Below are 17,913 nucleotides of genomic sequence, written 5' to 3'. Positions count from 1 at the left end.
GCTGTGCTACAGAAACATATCCACTCCTGTTGACTCTATTATACGCACTGTTCAGTTCGATGATGAGACTTCTCATAGCACCGCGATGTCCCAAAATTCTAGTCCTCAGTGTGTATATGTCATGGGTGAGTTTTGTCCCTCTCGGGGCCCTTGTACCATAGGAAGCGAGTCTCTCGGCTAGACGTTCCAGTTCGTCCCTCAAGACGTCGAAGCGTTGGGATAGATTGGGGAATTGACTTACGTGGTGGAGAGATGCACGTAGGGATTCTTTCAGACCATATGTGATCTTCATATTGGCGGAGAGAAAAGCTTGTTCTATCAGTAATTGGAGGTTTGGTGGTGAAATTTGTTGAAGGAGAAGTGGCAAGAGAAATGCGAATTCTGGGTAGACAGCCAGATATTTATAGCGTTGACGTTGATTTGAGCCCTTTTCACTTTGTAATCTCGCAGCTAAGAGGTGTTAAATCTTTGCTTTCGAGCCACAGCTATAGAAAAGAAAGGTTCACAATCACGAAGCATTGATAGACTGAATCTACATGAAGATGGGATCAACATCAAACGCTGGCAATTGGTCCCTTTCAGACAATCATTCGATGATCCAGTCACATCGCAATGGGGAGATTACAAAAATACTTTTATCGCAATTCGGTTGGTGAAGTCTATCACAGCGCTTCTTCCGTTCCGCTTATCTTGATCATCCTGATTACCCCTGTTGATCAGTGAGACTGGACTTACAGGGGGGAAACGCCAGTGGGGACTTGTCAGCGGGGGGCAAAAAGGCAGAGAGGAATTAAACCCTCTTCACTAACGTCACAATGGACCTACACACTTTTACTCTCTTTCCGTATCAGCCTCTCAAGCTCGACGAGCTAAGACTGCTTCTTGTGGAACCTGGAAACACTGACTTGATGCGGGTGGAGCTCAAGACTATTAAATCCCGCACGTCGCAAAGATTCTGGGCCTTGTCTTACGTCTGGGGCGCAAGAGAAAACCCCGCCACTATCCTTCTCAACGACCAGCCATTCAGCATCACCAGGAACCTCTACAATGCTCTGTATCAGTATCGCCGTCATGTGTTCAATGATTACGACAGTGATAAGGCAATGCTCTGGGTAGATGCCATTTCCATCAATCAGAATGATCAAGTTGAAAAGTCGATCCAAGTTCCCCGCATGTCAGAGATTTACGGCCAGTGTGAGCGTGTGTTAGCGTGGTTGGGCCCGGTTGACAGCGATGAGGAGACTCATGTTTGCAGACTGTCCGAGAAGCTGAAGCACTTTCAGGTGCCTACAGATTTAATCAGTCAAGACCTGTCTGAAGATGAGCGCATCAAAACGTTCATGAGCTCTGGCCGCTCCGACGAAACAGCAGCAATTGAGGTCGAATCCGTTCGGAAGGCTTTAAGGTCTCTCGGTCATCGCCCATGGTTCCGACGGATCTGGATTCTTCAAGAAGCTGTCCTAGCAAAGAAGCAGCCGATCTTGCTTTATGGAGCTTATGAGTTGGGATACGAGATCTTCTTCAAGACTTGGGTCCTGATACTGAATCCATCTGAGGATGGGCAGCTGCTCTACTCGTTCATGGCTGAGAACCCAGTCAGGTTCAAAGCTATCGAGCTGGTGTACAAGAACATTCTGCAGGCCAGAAGCGAAAAGACTCCAGAAGAAGCAAAAGCTGCTGTGAGTCAGGAAAAGCAGTGCGCTCTTGACATGGTGAAGCTGTTGAATGAAACCACAGAGCTAGAAGCTACGGTGGCTCACGATCGTTTATATGCTCTCATCGGGCTCTTGGCTTGCGATCCTCTACCTAAGGCACTCCAACCAGACTATACCCAATCTTTCGAGGACCTCTGCTACAAGTTTACAATGTTCATTCTTGAGCAGACCCAAGATATCCGTGTTTTGAACCTGGGAACCGTCGGAAACCTTTCGTCTGTGCCATCGTGGACACCGGACCTCCGAAACAGCTGGACAGCAAGGTCCAATTTGACCCCGAGTCCTGGGAAGTGTTTCAACGTTTCTGAGGATGGCAAGGCTCTTACAATGCCGGCAATTGTGCTTAGCCAGTGTGTGTCTGTCAGCAAGCCCGTCACGCCTGATCCCGATAATGGCCTCATATCACCAGCAGAGTTCCTGCAATTTGATGAGGCTGTCGTTAAAGTGGCGGCAGCTATCAGAAGAGTTACTCGCATGGAAGTCATGACTGAGTGGTTCAAATTTCATCTTTCAGACATATACACCGAAGAGCGACTAACACAAAACCCGATCATCGTGCAGAGAGTAATGATGGCTTATGTATGCATGGTACACAATCAACCGCTCTCATCACTCGGCACACGAGTCGGAACGAAGGAGCAGTTGGAAGGTGCTTATGGGATGATAATAGACCCAATTTTCCAGAAGAGCATGGTCGGATGTAGTAACTTTGTGCTACAAGATGGAACAGCGGGGCAACTCCTTCATGGTGATGCGGTGGCAGAAGTTGGGGATGCAATCTGCGTATTACCAGGGCTCCCAACTCTTTTTCTCGTACGAAGAAACGATGATGGAAAATGTAGAATTGTCGGTCAAGTTTCAAAGTGGGAGAGTATTGGGGCAAGTTTGCCTGCGGATCAGCTTGAGAGTTACCGTCACTCATTTAAAGGAGCTCATTCGGGAGACGAAACTGAGCATGGGGTAAGAATGCTAAGTCTCGTATAAAAGCATAGTGGGGAAAATTAAAACACTACCTCAACGTCGCAGAAGTAGAAAGTGGCTATGTAGTCTCATTTATGGCATATTAATAAGAACAGATGGTCTTGCATTCTAACCCTCTATGTCACAGCATGACTCTCAGCAGTCTCTTCGTCACCTCCCCGCCTCTGTCTTCTGAAACGCTTCTTAAACCCTGGCTCACTATCTTTGCTCTTTGATCTAATATCGACAGCTGTGTCAATTCCCTCTCTGTCTTTGCTCGCTGTACCTTCTTTTCCCGGCAATTTCGGTGGACTTGAAGTTCGGCTGGCGCTCTCGAATGAATTTTCTAGAATGTCAAGAAGTATGTCCTTGGCGCGCTTGATGTTGTCCCACCAGAAGACACTGCAACCTAGGATGACTGAGATCCCGATAGAGACAAAGACTGTGCCATTATTAGTAGGGTGCATCGATGTAAGTTCTAGTCATAGGATCTTACATATCACGTAGAAAGCCCAAGCAGGAGCTTGTTGGAAGGACGCCACATCCAAAGCGAACAATGATGATAAAAACGATAAGGGAAGCTAATTGTATAAGTTAAGGTCAGGAGGTATCTTATCGGTCAGTTCGGAACCTTGGGGTAAGACTTACGAATAGAACTGTGGCAAAAGTGAAAGTCATCACTGTCTTGCCTTGCCTTGTCGCTTCAGTCGCTTGACGGTTCGCAACATCACTTTGTTGTAGTGACAGCGTGGTGCTGATCTTCAAGTTTCGAGTGTCAGTATACATGTGTCTTAAGAAAAAGCAAGTTTAAACATACCGCTCCCTGGATCCTTTCTGCAATGGAATCAAGCTCTTTGAGATCCTTTACGACATATGTTGAAGAGAACCGTGATTCGTCCACGTCCTTGCCAGCAAGCCCCCTCTGTACAATTTGCTGGAACTGGGCCACTGACTTGAGAATGTTGACTTCATCACGAACATCCTTAATTTCGCAGTAGAGTTCCGTCGCTTTCTCGATCTGCGCACTGATGTCCCGACTGTGTGGCTGAAGGCTCGTCTGCTTAGTCCCCGCGGTGTCGTCTCTGCTGCTTGAAGGGGCCTCTTCAACTTTGCGATCTTTAGCATACTGGAGCAGGTTCTCAGCCGGAGATCGTCTGTAAGCTTTGTTGTTTGTGTTCTTCCTTCGGTTTTCGTCTAATGACCACACGCGGAAGCCCTCAAATAGATTTGTTTCCTTCCTTCCCTTCTAAAGTGTCAATAACTGAACTGTAGAGGTATTGCCACAACTTACAATTCTGTTGATGTAATGAGAGAATGTTTGGCCAATAGATATACGCTGATTATCGAGAGGCCTCCTCTCATACGAGCCGATGCAATGATCGACAATCACAGGGACTAGGTCAGCAGCGGATACAGGCTGCGCGCGACTGCCACCGTATTCGGCTTGCTTGCTCAACTGATTGAGAATGTCTTCGACAAGGACATCGGGGCTGTTGTCGAATGGTGTTGAGGTAGCAGTAATGATCCAATCTTCAGATCTATGTGTCAGTACAGGCCTATAGCTCGTTTTTAATTGTGGTATAGCCTACCCTTTGCAATAGTCCAAATCCAGAGCTGATTGACACGAACTACTGTCCACTGATTCTCATCCAGGTCAATAGTATCCCTGCTATCAGTAGTATCATCTGCTTCCTTGACCTGCTTCAGATACTTACTCACTACCTGATTCTCGTTCCTACTTTCCTGGTCTTCCGTTGCGTCAGGATCGCTCTGTGCGAATTGATAGTACCACTCATCAAGGGTGGGTGAGCCATGCTGTGGTTTATCTTTGTCTTTGTACTTCTCTTGTAGTTCCTCATAATGGTCATGTGCTTCTTTCAGCTCTCGATTCCCGTTATTCCAATGTCGGCAGTGAGTTGAGTAACTGAGGTAGGGCATCTAATAGCACTGGTTAGCCTCTAGAGGCCATGGAGAAAGTTGGACGAACATAGACAGCGGATGCGTGTACAAATTGATGCGGCTTTTTCTCAGGCAGATGTGGTTTAGAGGCCCAGTCCTTGTAGATTCTCTGTTCATCTACTGTTGAGTCTGCGACTGCGGCTTTGAATTTTGGTGTGTCTCCTGCATCCTCCCCCCCTGCTCCCGACTCTGCTCGATGTGCTTCTCCTTTTCCTTCGCCATAATCCTTGAGTGATTCAGAAGTTGCACCCTCATCTGACCTGAGTTTAGGCGCGGTTTCTATCGGTCTTATCACAGATCGCGGTCTCATCATTCTTAAACGTGACTCTTTATCGGGAACTTCAACCCAGCTATCTCGAAAGAAGGACCTGACTTCGTAAAGCTCGCGGGCACGGTACTGTTCGTATGACATGATACTTGTGAGCAAGTCCTGTGAGCCGGTGATTATGTTGTTAGTTCCTCAATTATCATATCTTTTCACAGTAGAATGGATCAAAATACGAACATTCATCCAAAGCATCTGCTCCAAGTCAGCGATTCTTCCATATTTATAGATAGCTTTTACCTACATTAGTCGACGGTAGATGTACCCAGGTAAGTTTGAGGTTCTCCTTAGCGTAGAGCTTGCTATTGAAGCGCATCGATCCTCTCTTGGTCATGTCAATCAGACTCCTGATAGCAGCCCCAACGACATTGGTAGGTCCTGGATCGTAGACAACCTCCTGTATTGGTCGATTTCGTCGTATTCTTCCGGATTCGCCCTCTCGCTTGAAGAACCCGACAACAGTGGCTTCAGCCTGTTGAACTACCTTTTCATGACTTGCTTCAGGTACAGGGGGTTTATAGTCCACTTCGTCCCTATGTGTTTGAGATATTTGTGCAAAAGGGGGGTCCTTGAGGATATCTTGCAATGTACTCAACATGGTAATGCTTTTGAGTTTCTCCCTGGAGTAGTACTCTGCATATTTCGACAAATGACTTTCCATAGTTTGCAATGTGTCCGAAAACTCTGCATATTTCGCAAAACGTGTTTCCAGCGCTTTTGTTTCCGAAAGTACACCATCGTACATTCCCTGCTTAGACCAATACATGGCGTCCTTATTCAAACTAAACTTTTTGTTTCGGAGAATCGAGTCATTTGGAGCTTTGAGATCGTCAAGTTTCGACAATCTCACCCTTAACAGGGCAGAGAGGCTCCTCAATACCTCCATGTCCACCGGCTTCGAAGGAGAAGTCTTTTCTCGTACAAAACGCGAGGCGTCTCTGATTGCTTGGGTGTTCAGAGGCACTCGCTCTGAAGTCGTGATGAGAATCCACAAAACCTGTACAAGCTTTTCGCACGACGGCTCGGACTCAAGTTCCTTCAGTGTTATCGACTTGGAAGTCTCCTGTAGGGCTTCATGTACCATCTTACCCACGTCTCCAGAAGGACCGGACTCGTCGATTAGTTGAGACAATACATCGGGAAGCCTTTCGTGTGCTGCCCATCGGATCGGGCTCCAGTTGTTGGATCCTTCAGGAGCAGTGTCATCATTTGCTGCTATCTGACAGAATATCTGACCAACTATGTGTTGGGGTTCAGATGCTTTCATAGCCTCTTTGATGACATTAATCCGTCCACCATCTTTCCAAAAGGCCGCTGTCTTGACCTTTTCTTCACCTAACAACGCTTCCATGGCAGCTTGCGGATCACTACCACGAAGGGCTGATTGGACTGGGCTGTCTTTCCAGTTTTTCCAAGAAAAATCCTCTAATTTCATGTGCTTCATCAGGATATCGATTCTCTCCTTGTCGCCGGTTGCTGCAGCACGATGTAGAGCGGTGTCCCCATTCGCAGCTTTGAGGCATGGGCTGGCCTTATTCTTCAACAAAAGCTCAACGACCGCTAAATGTCGTCCAGACATGGCTTCTGCATTCCGTTTCTCCCAATCTGTGTCATTCTCACCGCTTGGTCCCGGTAAAACCGGGTCGTGTTCTGAGTCACATCTATCCTCTGATTTCGCACCACTAGCAAGATGTAGTGGAGTCAGTTTCGAGTCATCTGTGGCATCTATAGAGGCCTTCGCTTGAAGCAATGTCTTGACGATAAGCTCATTGCCTTGGAGACTTGCGAGATGCAAGGGAGTTCTGCCATTCTTTGCTTTTGCCTTTGCTTCAATGTCGATGCCAAATTCCGAGGCTTTGGATAACAAAAGAGTAGTGATCTGGTAATGGTTTTGAAAACTGGCGGAATGCAATGGAGTCATACCATCATTGTCTGTAGCGTTGCAATCTGCGCCAGCGTCGATTAGTTGAGATGCAATGTCATTATACCCATAGTAGCTGGCGACGCTTAAAGGGGTGTTGTTTCCATCATCACGTATCTCAAGAAAATCCTTTTTAGATGATTCCTTGTAGCGAAGGATTGTCCTGGCAATTTCGGGATGTTGCATTCTCGTCGCTGTCATCAAGGGAGTCCAATTTGATGAGTCCGGAATGGAGAGGTCGGCGCTCTTTCTAAGGAGAAGAGAAACGACTTCTTCGTGGCCACGATAAGCAGCTGCATTGAGCGGAGTCCAGTTTTCGTTCCCCTCAGTGGCATCGATATCCGTGTCCTCATCAAGAAGACGCTTCACGATTTCAACATGATTTTCCCAGCTAGCCCAGTGTAGTGGAGTCCACATTTCCTCATCAGCTGTCTTAACGTTCGCTTTCATGTCGAGAAGGAGATTAACGATGTTTGCATGGCCATTTCGACACGCCGCAGCGAGTGGAGTGTCGCCATTCTTTGATGTAGTGTTGACGTTTGGGCTCTGACCAAGTAGGAATGTGACTAGCTCAGTCAAGCCCCCTCTACAAGCCAGGTGGAGAACTTGTTTCCCGTCGCTGTCGCTCATACCGGTGTCCGCTCCATTCTCGATGAGTTTTTGAGCTTCAGCTTCGAGACCATGCTCAATCGCGACGTGGAGGGCTGTTGCGTCGGTTGAGTCTCGCGTATTGATCTCAGACCGACTTTCGACGAGTAAAAAATTGAACTCTGCGGAAAGGGCTGCCTTAGATTCCTCTTCAGCCTCTGCTATTTCCAGGAGCTTCTCATGTAAGGGGAGCGGTTTAGGCTTGTCGCTTTCGTCCCCTTCATCAGTAGAGCTACTGTCGCTATCAGGATGCCTCGCTACTTCATCGCCGGGATCTTCGGGCACTGGGAAATCCTTGTCGAGGCCTCCGTCATTGTCAGCCATGATAGCTAGAATGGTTTCGGCCATTTTGATATCACTGGATTGAGAAATGCAGATAGATAAATTGAAAAGATTGTTATTCGTTGTATTCTGGGCTTGAGCTGGTAGGTATGGCGAAGTGGAAAGCTCTTGAGGTGAGATTTTCTGGGGGTTGGGCTGTACCTATAGCCGCCCACCCTTGCTTCTCGCAATACTTACCCATATGAGTTTTCGATGACTGCGTGTGATATTGGTTGCTTTTGCCACCTATTGGTTGAGATTAGAGGGTATCCGCAATATTGCAGGAGCTGGGCTGTGGTGCCACCTTCGCCTTGATGCCTATTGGACGTTGGTTGGTTGTGCCGTGTAATCGCACCCTGATCTCCATGTCAGACGACTGGGAAATGATATGAGCATCCATTCTGTCTTTTGTGTCGTTACGTTTCCTTCGCGTGGCTGGCTGACCAACATTCTCTCACTCCTTAGACATGCATCTTTAATGCCGGCGTTCCCTGATTGTAGACTTTGCCGTGCCAAATATGCAATGGGCGGTTGCAGGAAACGGAACATTAGCAGGATGAGCTTATCTGATAGTCCGCGCATTAGCCGAGCCTGATTTTTAGAAATCAGGCTCTGTGTCTTACCTCCATAGCATTACCTGCAGTTGAGACTTATGGCCGAGAGCTCAAATGAGCACACAGCATTTATCTATCGAATTTACTGATTTATCAATGCATGAAAGGACGAGCCAGAAAGCCAGTTGACCGCGACGTTCAGGTAGTCACGCTGGAGTGAGCTTGAGAAACAATCTCAAGAGACCTCAATCTAGCTACAATGAGGTAGTTAGAGTGACTTTGGTACGGTAACAAAACTGCACTCATGTCTTGTAGTGATTTCATTTTAGATCTGGCCTTCTCGACGAAGAGATATGTTTAGCTATTATATGTTTGTGAGCTCTAGGTTATGTAAGTTACAATTCAAATTACTAAGCACTTATCCAGCTGGTTTCTGCTCATAAGGTTAAACTTCAGGCCGTTAACACAAACGATAAGGACACAGTATCTTTTTCTAGAATTCCAGCTTCCACCCGAAAAGCTTAAACGACAATCAATATATCTGATCGCAAGCTCTAGAGCTCGAGGTGATCTCGACGTTGTCCGTTATATACCAAATCTGGGCAAATTTATGCAACTTGTCTAGCTATCGGATCTACCAATCAGATCATGTCAAACTAAGCATAATTCACTTCATTACCCACTTTCAGCTAGCTCAAGTGCAGCCTAGCTTTTCTAATCCCTACGCCTTGCAACCCGCGAAGCCCGCTAGAGCCCTAATCCGCCGCCGGGCGACACATCTTGGCATGACACTAGCTCCAGGCGGCGTTATGTTATCATGAGTTCTGGTCCCAAGCGGCTTAAAAATCCTCAACCTCGCTCCTCTTCTGTCTTTCCCCAGAATCTCCATCTATTCCAATAATCCTCATACCTCAAGATGTCTCAAACTCATCCTCTTATTCCTCTCTCAGTTGACGAGACGAACTTGGCCAGAGATATTATTCGTGCTGCTTATCCTCAGAATGTCCTAAAGTTCCGGGTCATTTACCTTGAGGAGCCGGCGAAAGAGATCCTGGCGCCGTATTTGGATCTTGAGCATGCTGGGAAGGTCACTAGCTCTACGCCTAGGCCTGCTCGTGAGGCACGAGTTCATTTTGATACTGCTCATGGTGGCAAGCCTCCGCAATCGCATGAAGCAATCATTGATCTCAGCACAAGAAAGATCAAGCATATTGAGTCCATCCGCGCTGATGCTCAAGCAGCTTTCACAAGGTATGTCAAACGGTACCTTAGTCCACCGATAGCAGCGACTAATGCGGGTTCGTAGTGAGGAGCTTGACGACGTGCGAATTATCTGCCAAGACTCCACCGTCTTCAAGGAGCGCATCGCCAAGTTCAACCTCCCCCAAGGCTTCGAAGTTGTCGTTGAGCCGTGGCCATATGGTGGTCTCGACGCAGCTGATGACCCAAACCGCCGACACATGCAAGCCCTAATATACGCGGCCGACAGCAAGAACCGGGAATGCAACTTCTGGGGATACCCTCTCCCCATCATCCCCGTCATCGACGCCGAGACACGTGAAGTCATTCGCATCCACGAGATTGCTACCGGCGGAGGTAGCGATCCTCATACCTTCGCTGAGGGTGACTACGCCAAAGTCAACATCGACCACATGACACCATCGGAATATGTTCCTGAGCTTCTGCCCGGCGGTCTACGCAGGGATTTGAAGGAGCTTAATGTTGTTCAGCCTTCGGGACCTAGCTTTAATGTTGAGGACTCGAATGTGATCAATTGGCAGAAGTGGAGTATGCGAGCGACGTTCAACCCTCGCGAGGGTGCGGTGCTACATGATGTTCGTTTCGACGGCCGAAGTGTTCTGTACAGACTGTCTATCAGCGATATGACTGTTCCTTATGCGGACCCTCGGCCTCCGTTCCATCGAAAGCAGGCTTTTGACTTTGGTGATGGAACGCTGGGCGATGCTTGCAATAATCTGCAGCTTGGGTGCGATTGCCTGGGTGTCATCAAGGTGAGTGACACAGAGGATACCTAAGAATTCATGATGCTGACCAGGTTTTAGTACTTTGATGGTGTCTTGGTTGATCACAGCGGTACTGCACGCACGACTAAGAATGTCATTTGTCTGCATGAGCAAGACAACGGAATTAATTGGAAGCATACAAACTGGCGCACTGGCCGAGCTGTCGTGACCCGCAGACGAGAGCTCGTGGTTCAGTTCATCATCACATTGGCCAACTACGAATACATTTTCAACGTAAGCTCTCCCTCTTTTCACCGCGATTACCTCTAACTCGACATCAGTATATCTTCGACCAAGCAGGAGCCATCACAGTCCAAGCCCGCGCCACCGGAATCGTCTCGTCCGTCCTCATAGAAGAAGGCAAGACCGCACCATGGGGCAACGTCGTAAGCCCCGGCATCCTCGCCCAAAACCACCAACACATCTTCTGCGTCCGCATCGACCCCGCAATAGACGGCCACAAAAACACCCTCGTCCAGACAGAATCCCTCCCCATGCGCATCGACGCCCGCACCAACCCCAACGGCAACGCCTACCAGGTCGTCACAACCCCAATAACAGCCTCAGCAGGCCTTGACGCCAATCCCTTCACGGATCGCACGTTCAAGGTGCAGAATATGGATAAGCTTAATCCGATTAGTGGCCAGCCTGTGGGGTATAAGATTCTGGCGCCGGTTACGAGGCCGTTGCTTGCGGATCCGAATTCTACGCAGGCGAAGAGGGCGAGATTTGCGCAGAGACATTTATGGGTTACTAAGCATAGGGATAATGAATTTTATGCTGGGGGTAGATATACGCTGCAGTCGGTGTCGGAAATTGAAGGTGTAGCGGATGCTGCTGACAGGAACGACGATGTTTATCAGCAGGATATTGTGCTATGGAGTGTGTTTGGTCTTACTCATAACCCCAGAGTGGAGGACTGGCCAGTTATGTAAGTGCCAGATGCCATTATGTTGAAGCTGTCTTGCTAACCAATTGCAGGCCTGTCGAGATCCTTGATCTTCATATCAAGCCTGCTGATTTCTTTACAGCAAATCCAGCTATCGATGTGCCTGGCAGGAAGAACTTTACTTCGCAGCTAACAAATGCCGAGAAGGGTGAAGAGGCTTCTTGCTGCGCGGATAGCAAGCCTCGTCTGTAAGGCAACTTGTAGGCAGAGAGAAGCATGTACTTGTATGGGGATGAGTGTTATTTATTGCAGGGCATTGAGCATGAATTGATGGTGCTGGTAGACTATTGTTTTAAGAACCTAGAATTGTTTTATTGTGACATTTATTTAAGAAAGAGGATTTTGTCTGAACTATGTTATCTTTGGTCAAAGCTCTGTGTGTGTTTGAATAGGGATCACACTCTAGTGATACAGGCGATGAGAAACCCCCTCTGTTGCAGACGATTGAAATACGTCTTAGACTGTCGGTTCGTAGAGCAATGATTATGGAGATATGAAACGAAACCACTAGCTTCATCTCTGAGTCATCTGACTCTGATCTAGAAACTCATCTTCCTAGAATTTACCGTGGCGAAGATAATGAAACCGTTGTCCAGCCTGGCCTCGATTGCGGCCAAGAAAACGGCCGACGGCCGACGGGCATGACCTTTCTCTTTCTGGTTTGGGTCAACGGCGATTGCGGGGGACTAAACCCGATGTAGCATTCCCAAGCGATGGATACTGGATCTGTTCCCCACGGGGTATGACTTGACTCTTGCATCTTCAAACATTGGTCGGTAATTTTGTCGTTATCTTGATACATTTCATCGGGGAAATCCGGCAATGTGATGCAAATGTTGCTGAAGTTGTCAATCACGAGTCGTTGCCCTCATTTTCGTGCCATGACGATAGATGCATTCCCAGCCTGCCCACGTTGATAATCTCTCAAGTGTTACATCTTAAAATTTGGGGGGGAGCAGTATTTAAAAGAAATGAGTCGATGCATTGCCATATTTTCGGAGGCATTTACATCATAAAATAAGTTACTGGACTGTGAACGTATTGGAGACGACGAAGTCCAGTCTGGAGACAAGATCAAAAGCGTGGTTCCAGGTAGAAATGGCAAATCTTCTATCTTGAATAAACTAATAAAATACAACACAACTCGCTTCATATGTAGCTTAGACCTCTGCATCTATCTTGTTGACCTTCGAGTCATTGTCATCCCCAATCTTAGTACCGCCGGCTTCTTCGATTCCGCTCACAAACAGGGCGTCTTCGTCAAGAGTAGGGCCCTTGAAATTATGTCTTCCATCGACAAACCACTGGATCGAAGAAACAATTATAATAGCAGCGAATGCTACTACGGCGTAGTTCATATTGGAGGCTGTAACATCGCTAACGGGAGGGAAGAGGAGGAAGACGGTGATGACGATGGTATAGGCGATGCCAACCTAGATTAAGGGTTAGTAAAATCCAAAACCGCGAGTATTTGCTTGGGGTGGACTTACAAGATTGCAGATCCAGCCGAGCCACTCCGGCAGCACGAAAGGTCGGTTGTCCAATAGTCCTTTTCGTCCTTGGAGACAGTTGATGGCAGGGGTGACGGCGTATGAGATGGAGAGAGCGATAACTGCTGCTGACAAAATGGCGTTGAGGGCACTGGTAGATCCAAGGTAGACGAGTCCAAAGATGATGACGATCGCGTTGGTGAGCAAGAGCGCATTGACCGGAATGCCCCATCGTTGGTCAACCTTGGCGAACACTCGGGAGAAGGGCAAGCCTCCATCACGAGCAAAGGCGTAAAGGATACGAGTGCTTGTGGCCATGATACCCAGGGTCCCAAAGACAAGGCAGATCATGGGGAAGAGGAGCAGGCAAACAGTGCCGGCCTTACTGTTTGTCGCTTGAAGGTAGATCTCGACGAGAGGGCCAGTTGGGGAGGCGACAACCGCATCCACATCCTTGATGACGAATAAAAGACAGACAAGGAAGGCAAATCCTGTGACCAGACCCATAGCGACACAAGCTACCATAATGCGAGGTCCACGAATGCAGGGTTGGGGAATCTCCTCGATCATATGCGCAACGGCATCGAAGCCAGTAAGACCAAGACCACCTTGCAACAGACCCAAGAGAAACGCGACACCACCAGGCCAGCCAGTAGAGTTGATGAATTCTCCAAAGACAAAGCTAGCCGGCTGGAAGTCAGGGGCACTGGTGGCCAGGACGGTGATAGTAGTAGCGAGGAGACCGCAGACAGACCAGATCAGCGCAATCTTTGTCATCATCGGCAATCCCGAAGCGAAGAACAAGTTGAGGAAGAACCCGAGGAATGTGTATAAGAGGAACAGCAAGAAATACTGCCATCTCGTCGGTGCGAAATCGGGGTCGTACATGGTAATAATACCAAGAAACAACTGTCCACCCAAAACACCACCAGAAGCAGATAGAGCGACCCATCCACTGACATTAACCCAGCCAGTAACCCACGAGACAATAGCGACCCATTTCGGTGGCGATATAATCGCTGCCCAGTGATACTGTCCAGCACTGGTAGGATAACAAGAAAGAAACTCGGCGTTCGAAACAGCAAGCGACAGACTCCCCACTCCAGCTGTGACAAGGCCCCAAATAACAGCTGTAGGACCACCGCTAGGCAAGCCCACAGATAAACTCGACGCAAGGGCGGTCCAAGAATTGAGAATTGAAAACGCAAGACCGAGCATAGAGACGAAGGAGAAATTTCGTTCTAGCTCTTGTTTGTGGCCTAGCGCTGCGAGTTGAGCGGCATCGCGGGCCAAGTCAGCGTCGTGATTCTTCATATTGCTGAGAATACACGGTGGAGAAGATGGAAGGGTGATGAGTTCGACATGAGGAAAGGGGTGAAGGTGGATTTTGAGGTTGATGTTGATCTAAAGACGGCGGATAGAGATATGCTATTGGTTTGGTGAGGTTGTTTGATTGGCTGGGTGTAATCGGCCGTCGGGGGACGATAAGGGCGATAGTGGTTGTGGGGAGAATCCACTGGTTATCGGAGATTGCGGGGGAGCTACAGGGGGTTCAGGGAATGTAGGGTATTCTACCGTCATCAGATCAAGACAGGTTGGTTCACCTTGCGATACCATGTATTACACATAATTGAGCCAGTAAGTTGGGACAGACAGAGTTTCAGTTTCGTGATACCACACTAACTATATGTATCCTCGGCGGGCGTCATTACTATGTGAGCACTGAGCAGTGTCTCATCACTTGTACCTGTACAAAATGAATGGGGGTTTAACTGGTCATTATGCAGTTGCAGCTTCGTAAGTACTTACTTTAAAAGAACAAGTCTCTGACGGTTTCCAGAAACGCCTCAATTATGATAAACTGAAACAACTGTCGGTAATTTAAAACTATTCCTCAACATGTGACTGGTCTTTACGACTCCTCCCACCGTATATCCTTCTTCACCGCAATCGTCCCTAGAGGAATCTCATCCACAGCCACACCCTTCGAGTGTTCCACCACAGTATTATGCTGATTATGATACGTCTCCGGCCACAAAACAGGCTCCTCAGCCGAATCATTATCATGTAGTCTGCGAAACGGTCCATCCTTGACAGGACCCTTCTGTCTGTCTGCTGACTTTTGGCCGCTACCTCCAATGGTGATGATCCCTTCTTTACTACGATCCTGTGTAGTTTTGGTAATGAAGCGACCGAAGAGGACGTATAATAGTGGTTGCATTGTTGGGAGACAGGCACAGAGGAGGCCGACGGATGGTTCAATTACTGTCCAGATCCAGGGAGTTGAGATGAGTTCTGTGTATGTCGGCTAGTATGGTGTTTATCGACAGCGAAAGGAATTAGGTACTTACTCGTGAAGTCTGCTTCTTGACCGGCTTGGAGGAGCGCCACAATGTATTTCAGCCGAATGCAACTAATGATCACGATTCTGTACGAAATAAGCAAATGCCTACTTTCAGTTCATCCAAAACTTACAATCCACCAAGCAGAAATATCCCCGCAATCGCAATCTTCTGCGATCTAGGCACCTGGACCTTTGACACCTCAAAGACCGGCAACGCAATAATCATAGCGTCCATAACAATATTCGGGATCGAGTTGCCAATAAAGAATTTATTCTTATCCAAGCAAGTGCCCCCTTTCATAAACGGTTTCCAGGCTTTGTCGACGGGTGAGCATTGGAAGATGGAAGCGAAGATGATGCCTATCCACCATGAAAATGTCATCCCGCCGAGGATGTAGCCCCCGATTCGCATGGACTTCGTGGGGAAGATTCGGTAGTACATTAGGAGGATGCCGACTTTTATGGTGCAGAGGACTGTGCCGTAGACGAATTCGGTTAAGACTAGACACTTGAGGGTAACGCTGTTAGAATATGGAGTCTAGCGATGATGGGGATTGTCACTTACTAATTGAGCTCTCCCGAGACGGTTTGGGTCTTGCATCATGTTGACTGCCAATGGTTTCCCGACTCCCCCATACGTCACAGCTATTTCTATCGTAAGTCTCGTGCACAGAAATAATGACGGACGGTAGCGAAAAACTTACAGGCAATTGCGACACCAGCAGTCGCCCATAGTAACGGCTAGTGCGCTGATTAGTAGTCTGCTCCTGAAAAAAAAGACGCAGTGCGAACTCACTAGCGACAGCAGTATCATGAAATCGTCACGTTCAAGGGCCATCCGCTTGCGATGTCGAGCCCATACCCGGATAGCCACAACGCCAAGCGCGAAGGGTATCGACACAGCGCTCACAATGATAAGAGAGGGTCCTTCATTATGGTTCAAGATCTCAGGCGGAAGAGATGAAGTCGAGTTATTGCCAGACATATTGCCGACGGTAATAATGATGCTTTAGCAAAGAAACTCAATGACGGAAACAGCTAGGAACGAACCCCGGGAGCGAAGCATGAAGTACAGTTTGGACTTGCCATGACCAAAATAGGACTAGAATTATAAAGAGAATTGAAACAGCTGATTCTTGACTCGTTCATCCATCAATGCAACATAACGCGGCAGACGCGGGTCCACGGCATTCACAGGAACAAAACCCGCAGCGAATGCAACCCTATAAGGCAAAATCAAGGGTCTCGAACCAAACTCGCGGTGTTAGTGTGCGGAAAGACAGGGGTGCAAACTCTAACTCGAACGTTGACCCATTGAAGGATTTGCAGCCGCAGAACCTCACCTCACTACCCCTGAACCGTCAGTCAAGCCTCTACTTCTATCCCTCTGGATCCGAGGGAGCACCAGTTAAGTATTGTTATGGGGCATGCTCTACTATTGATTGGCTGCAGATCTTTACGCCATAAATACCAGCCTCAAAGGCACAGCAGTGAGGATAGAGGTCACAATCAGCAGACTATATTATTAAGGGTACCTAGGTCTTAGTGCTAATAACTAATTAGCTTAAGTCCCTTTAATACTGGCTTCCTTATTGGCAGGACCTCACAGAGGTACCTAAGTGGTGCTCCCTCGGATCCAAAGGGATGGAGGTGGCGACAGGGATGTATTACGAGGGATCCACGTGGACTGCTTCATGAGCTGTTTTCTGCAGAGCGTGCATCATGATATTGTGGCTAATTATAAGAAGTGTGCTTGGTCTCTTTTGTGATATGAAACAGCCAGCCACATCACTTCACAACCGCGAACAATACTGAAGATGAGCGAAAAACCAGTTCTACTGTTCGTCCACGGAGCATGGCATCCCCCCAAATGCTACGACGCCATAAAATCAGCCCTCACCCACCTCAACTACGAATGCATAATCCCCAAGCTCCCCTCCGTAGGCCCTGAAAGCCACGGCGTCACATGGGAAGCAGACAAAGCCAAGATAATCGAAACCGCAGAACCTTTCTTCAACCAAGGTCGCGAAGTCGTTCTAATCGCTCATTCCTACGGCGGCATTCCCGCTACTGCCGCGACTGAAGGTCAAGGCACACAAGAGCGTGCGAAGCGCGGCTTGAAAGGTGGATTCCATTCGATTATCTTCTTAGCTGCATTTGCTATCCCGGTCAAGGGCTGGGATCTTATCACCACGTTTGGTGGGGCTTATCCGCCGTGGTTGCAGGCGGGTGAGAAGTATACAAAGGTAAGCAAGACCGAAGCGTTTGCATCATATCGCTAATAGCTTGTAGAATCAAATTACTGCGATGGCGGAGGGGGCGAGGGAGAGTGTGTACAGTGGCTGTACCGAGGACGCGATAGATAAAGCTTTGGAGTCTACGGAGCCGCATTCCCAGGATGCGTTTGAGACGAGCCTGAACTTTATCGCTTCGGATATTACTATCCCGAAGACATATATCATTTGCGAAAATGACCAGCTTATCTTATTGCCTCTTCAAGAAAGGCTTGTTGAGTCAACGCCTGGGATGAGATCTGCAAGGCTGGCGGCAGGTCATAGTCCGTTCGTGGAGAAGACGAAGGAGACAGCAGAATTAATCGTCAAGATTGTTGAGGGTCGAGCGTAAATAGATTAGACTGAGCGAGTCATTGAATAGAAACGATGCTATCGGCCCTGATTGACGATGCCTGAGCTCGTCCTTGCA

At 48.1% G+C, this 17,913-nt stretch overlaps 6 protein-coding genes across 6 annotated transcripts; 3 read left to right on the top strand and 3 right to left on the bottom strand.

The window, feature by feature from the left end:
* Positions 1-815: 815 nt before the first annotated feature.
* FTJAE_4132 (het-6-heterokaryon incompatibility) lies at positions 816-2,699 on the top strand (the record flags this gene model as incomplete). Its single annotated transcript, XM_037350506.1, has 1 exon — positions 816-2,699. The coding sequence occupies one exon, from the start codon at positions 816-818 to the stop codon at positions 2,697-2,699; it is 1,884 nt and encodes a 627-aa protein (XP_037208812.1).
* A 113-nt stretch (positions 2,700-2,812) lies between these two features.
* FTJAE_4131 (ankyrin unc44) lies at positions 2,813-7,876 on the bottom strand (the record flags this gene model as incomplete). Its single annotated transcript, XM_037350505.1, has 8 exons — positions 2,813-3,117; positions 3,172-3,256; positions 3,324-3,434; positions 3,493-3,909; positions 3,967-4,205; positions 4,265-4,613; positions 4,663-5,064; positions 5,204-7,876. 8 exons carry the CDS (start codon positions 7,874-7,876, stop codon positions 2,813-2,815), a joined length of 4,581 nt encoding a protein of 1,526 aa, XP_037208811.1.
* A 1,443-nt stretch (positions 7,877-9,319) lies between these two features.
* Positions 9,320-12,077, top strand: FTJAE_4130 (copper amine oxidase 1; the record flags this gene model as incomplete). The annotated part of the gene is made up of 6 exons (XM_037350504.1): positions 9,320-9,654; positions 9,710-10,415; positions 10,467-10,661; positions 10,709-11,358; positions 11,409-11,564; positions 11,936-12,077. The coding sequence occupies 6 exons, from the start codon at positions 9,320-9,322 to the stop codon at positions 12,075-12,077; spliced, it is 2,184 nt and encodes a 727-aa protein (XP_037208810.1).
* A 459-nt stretch (positions 12,078-12,536) lies between these two features.
* On the bottom strand, positions 12,537-14,180 carry FTJAE_4129 (choline permease; the record flags this gene model as incomplete). Its single annotated transcript, XM_037350502.1, has 2 exons — positions 12,537-12,809; positions 12,867-14,180. 2 exons carry the CDS (start codon positions 14,178-14,180, stop codon positions 12,537-12,539), a joined length of 1,587 nt encoding a protein of 528 aa, XP_037208809.1.
* Positions 14,181-14,778: 598 nt separating this feature from the next.
* On the bottom strand, positions 14,779-16,195 carry FTJAE_4128 (uncharacterized protein; the record flags this gene model as incomplete). Its single annotated transcript, XM_037350501.1, has 6 exons — positions 14,779-15,161; positions 15,218-15,294; positions 15,342-15,718; positions 15,776-15,855; positions 15,915-15,951; positions 16,007-16,195. The coding sequence occupies 6 exons, from the start codon at positions 16,193-16,195 to the stop codon at positions 14,779-14,781; spliced, it is 1,143 nt and encodes a 380-aa protein (XP_037208808.1).
* Positions 16,196-17,027: 832 nt separating this feature from the next.
* Positions 17,028-17,835, top strand: FTJAE_4127 (uncharacterized protein; the record flags this gene model as incomplete). The annotated part of the gene is made up of 2 exons (XM_037350500.1): positions 17,028-17,456; positions 17,503-17,835. The coding sequence occupies 2 exons, from the start codon at positions 17,028-17,030 to the stop codon at positions 17,833-17,835; spliced, it is 762 nt and encodes a 253-aa protein (XP_037208807.1).
* Positions 17,836-17,913: the final 78 nt, after the last annotated feature.

This window comes from Fusarium tjaetaba (genome assembly GCF_013396195.1).
Source record: "Fusarium tjaetaba strain NRRL 66243 chromosome Unknown NRRL66243_c0000077, whole genome shotgun sequence".
NCBI lineage: Eukaryota > Fungi > Ascomycota > Sordariomycetes > Hypocreales > Nectriaceae > Fusarium > Fusarium tjaetaba.
This window is presented reverse-complemented; position numbering and strand designations above follow the sequence as displayed.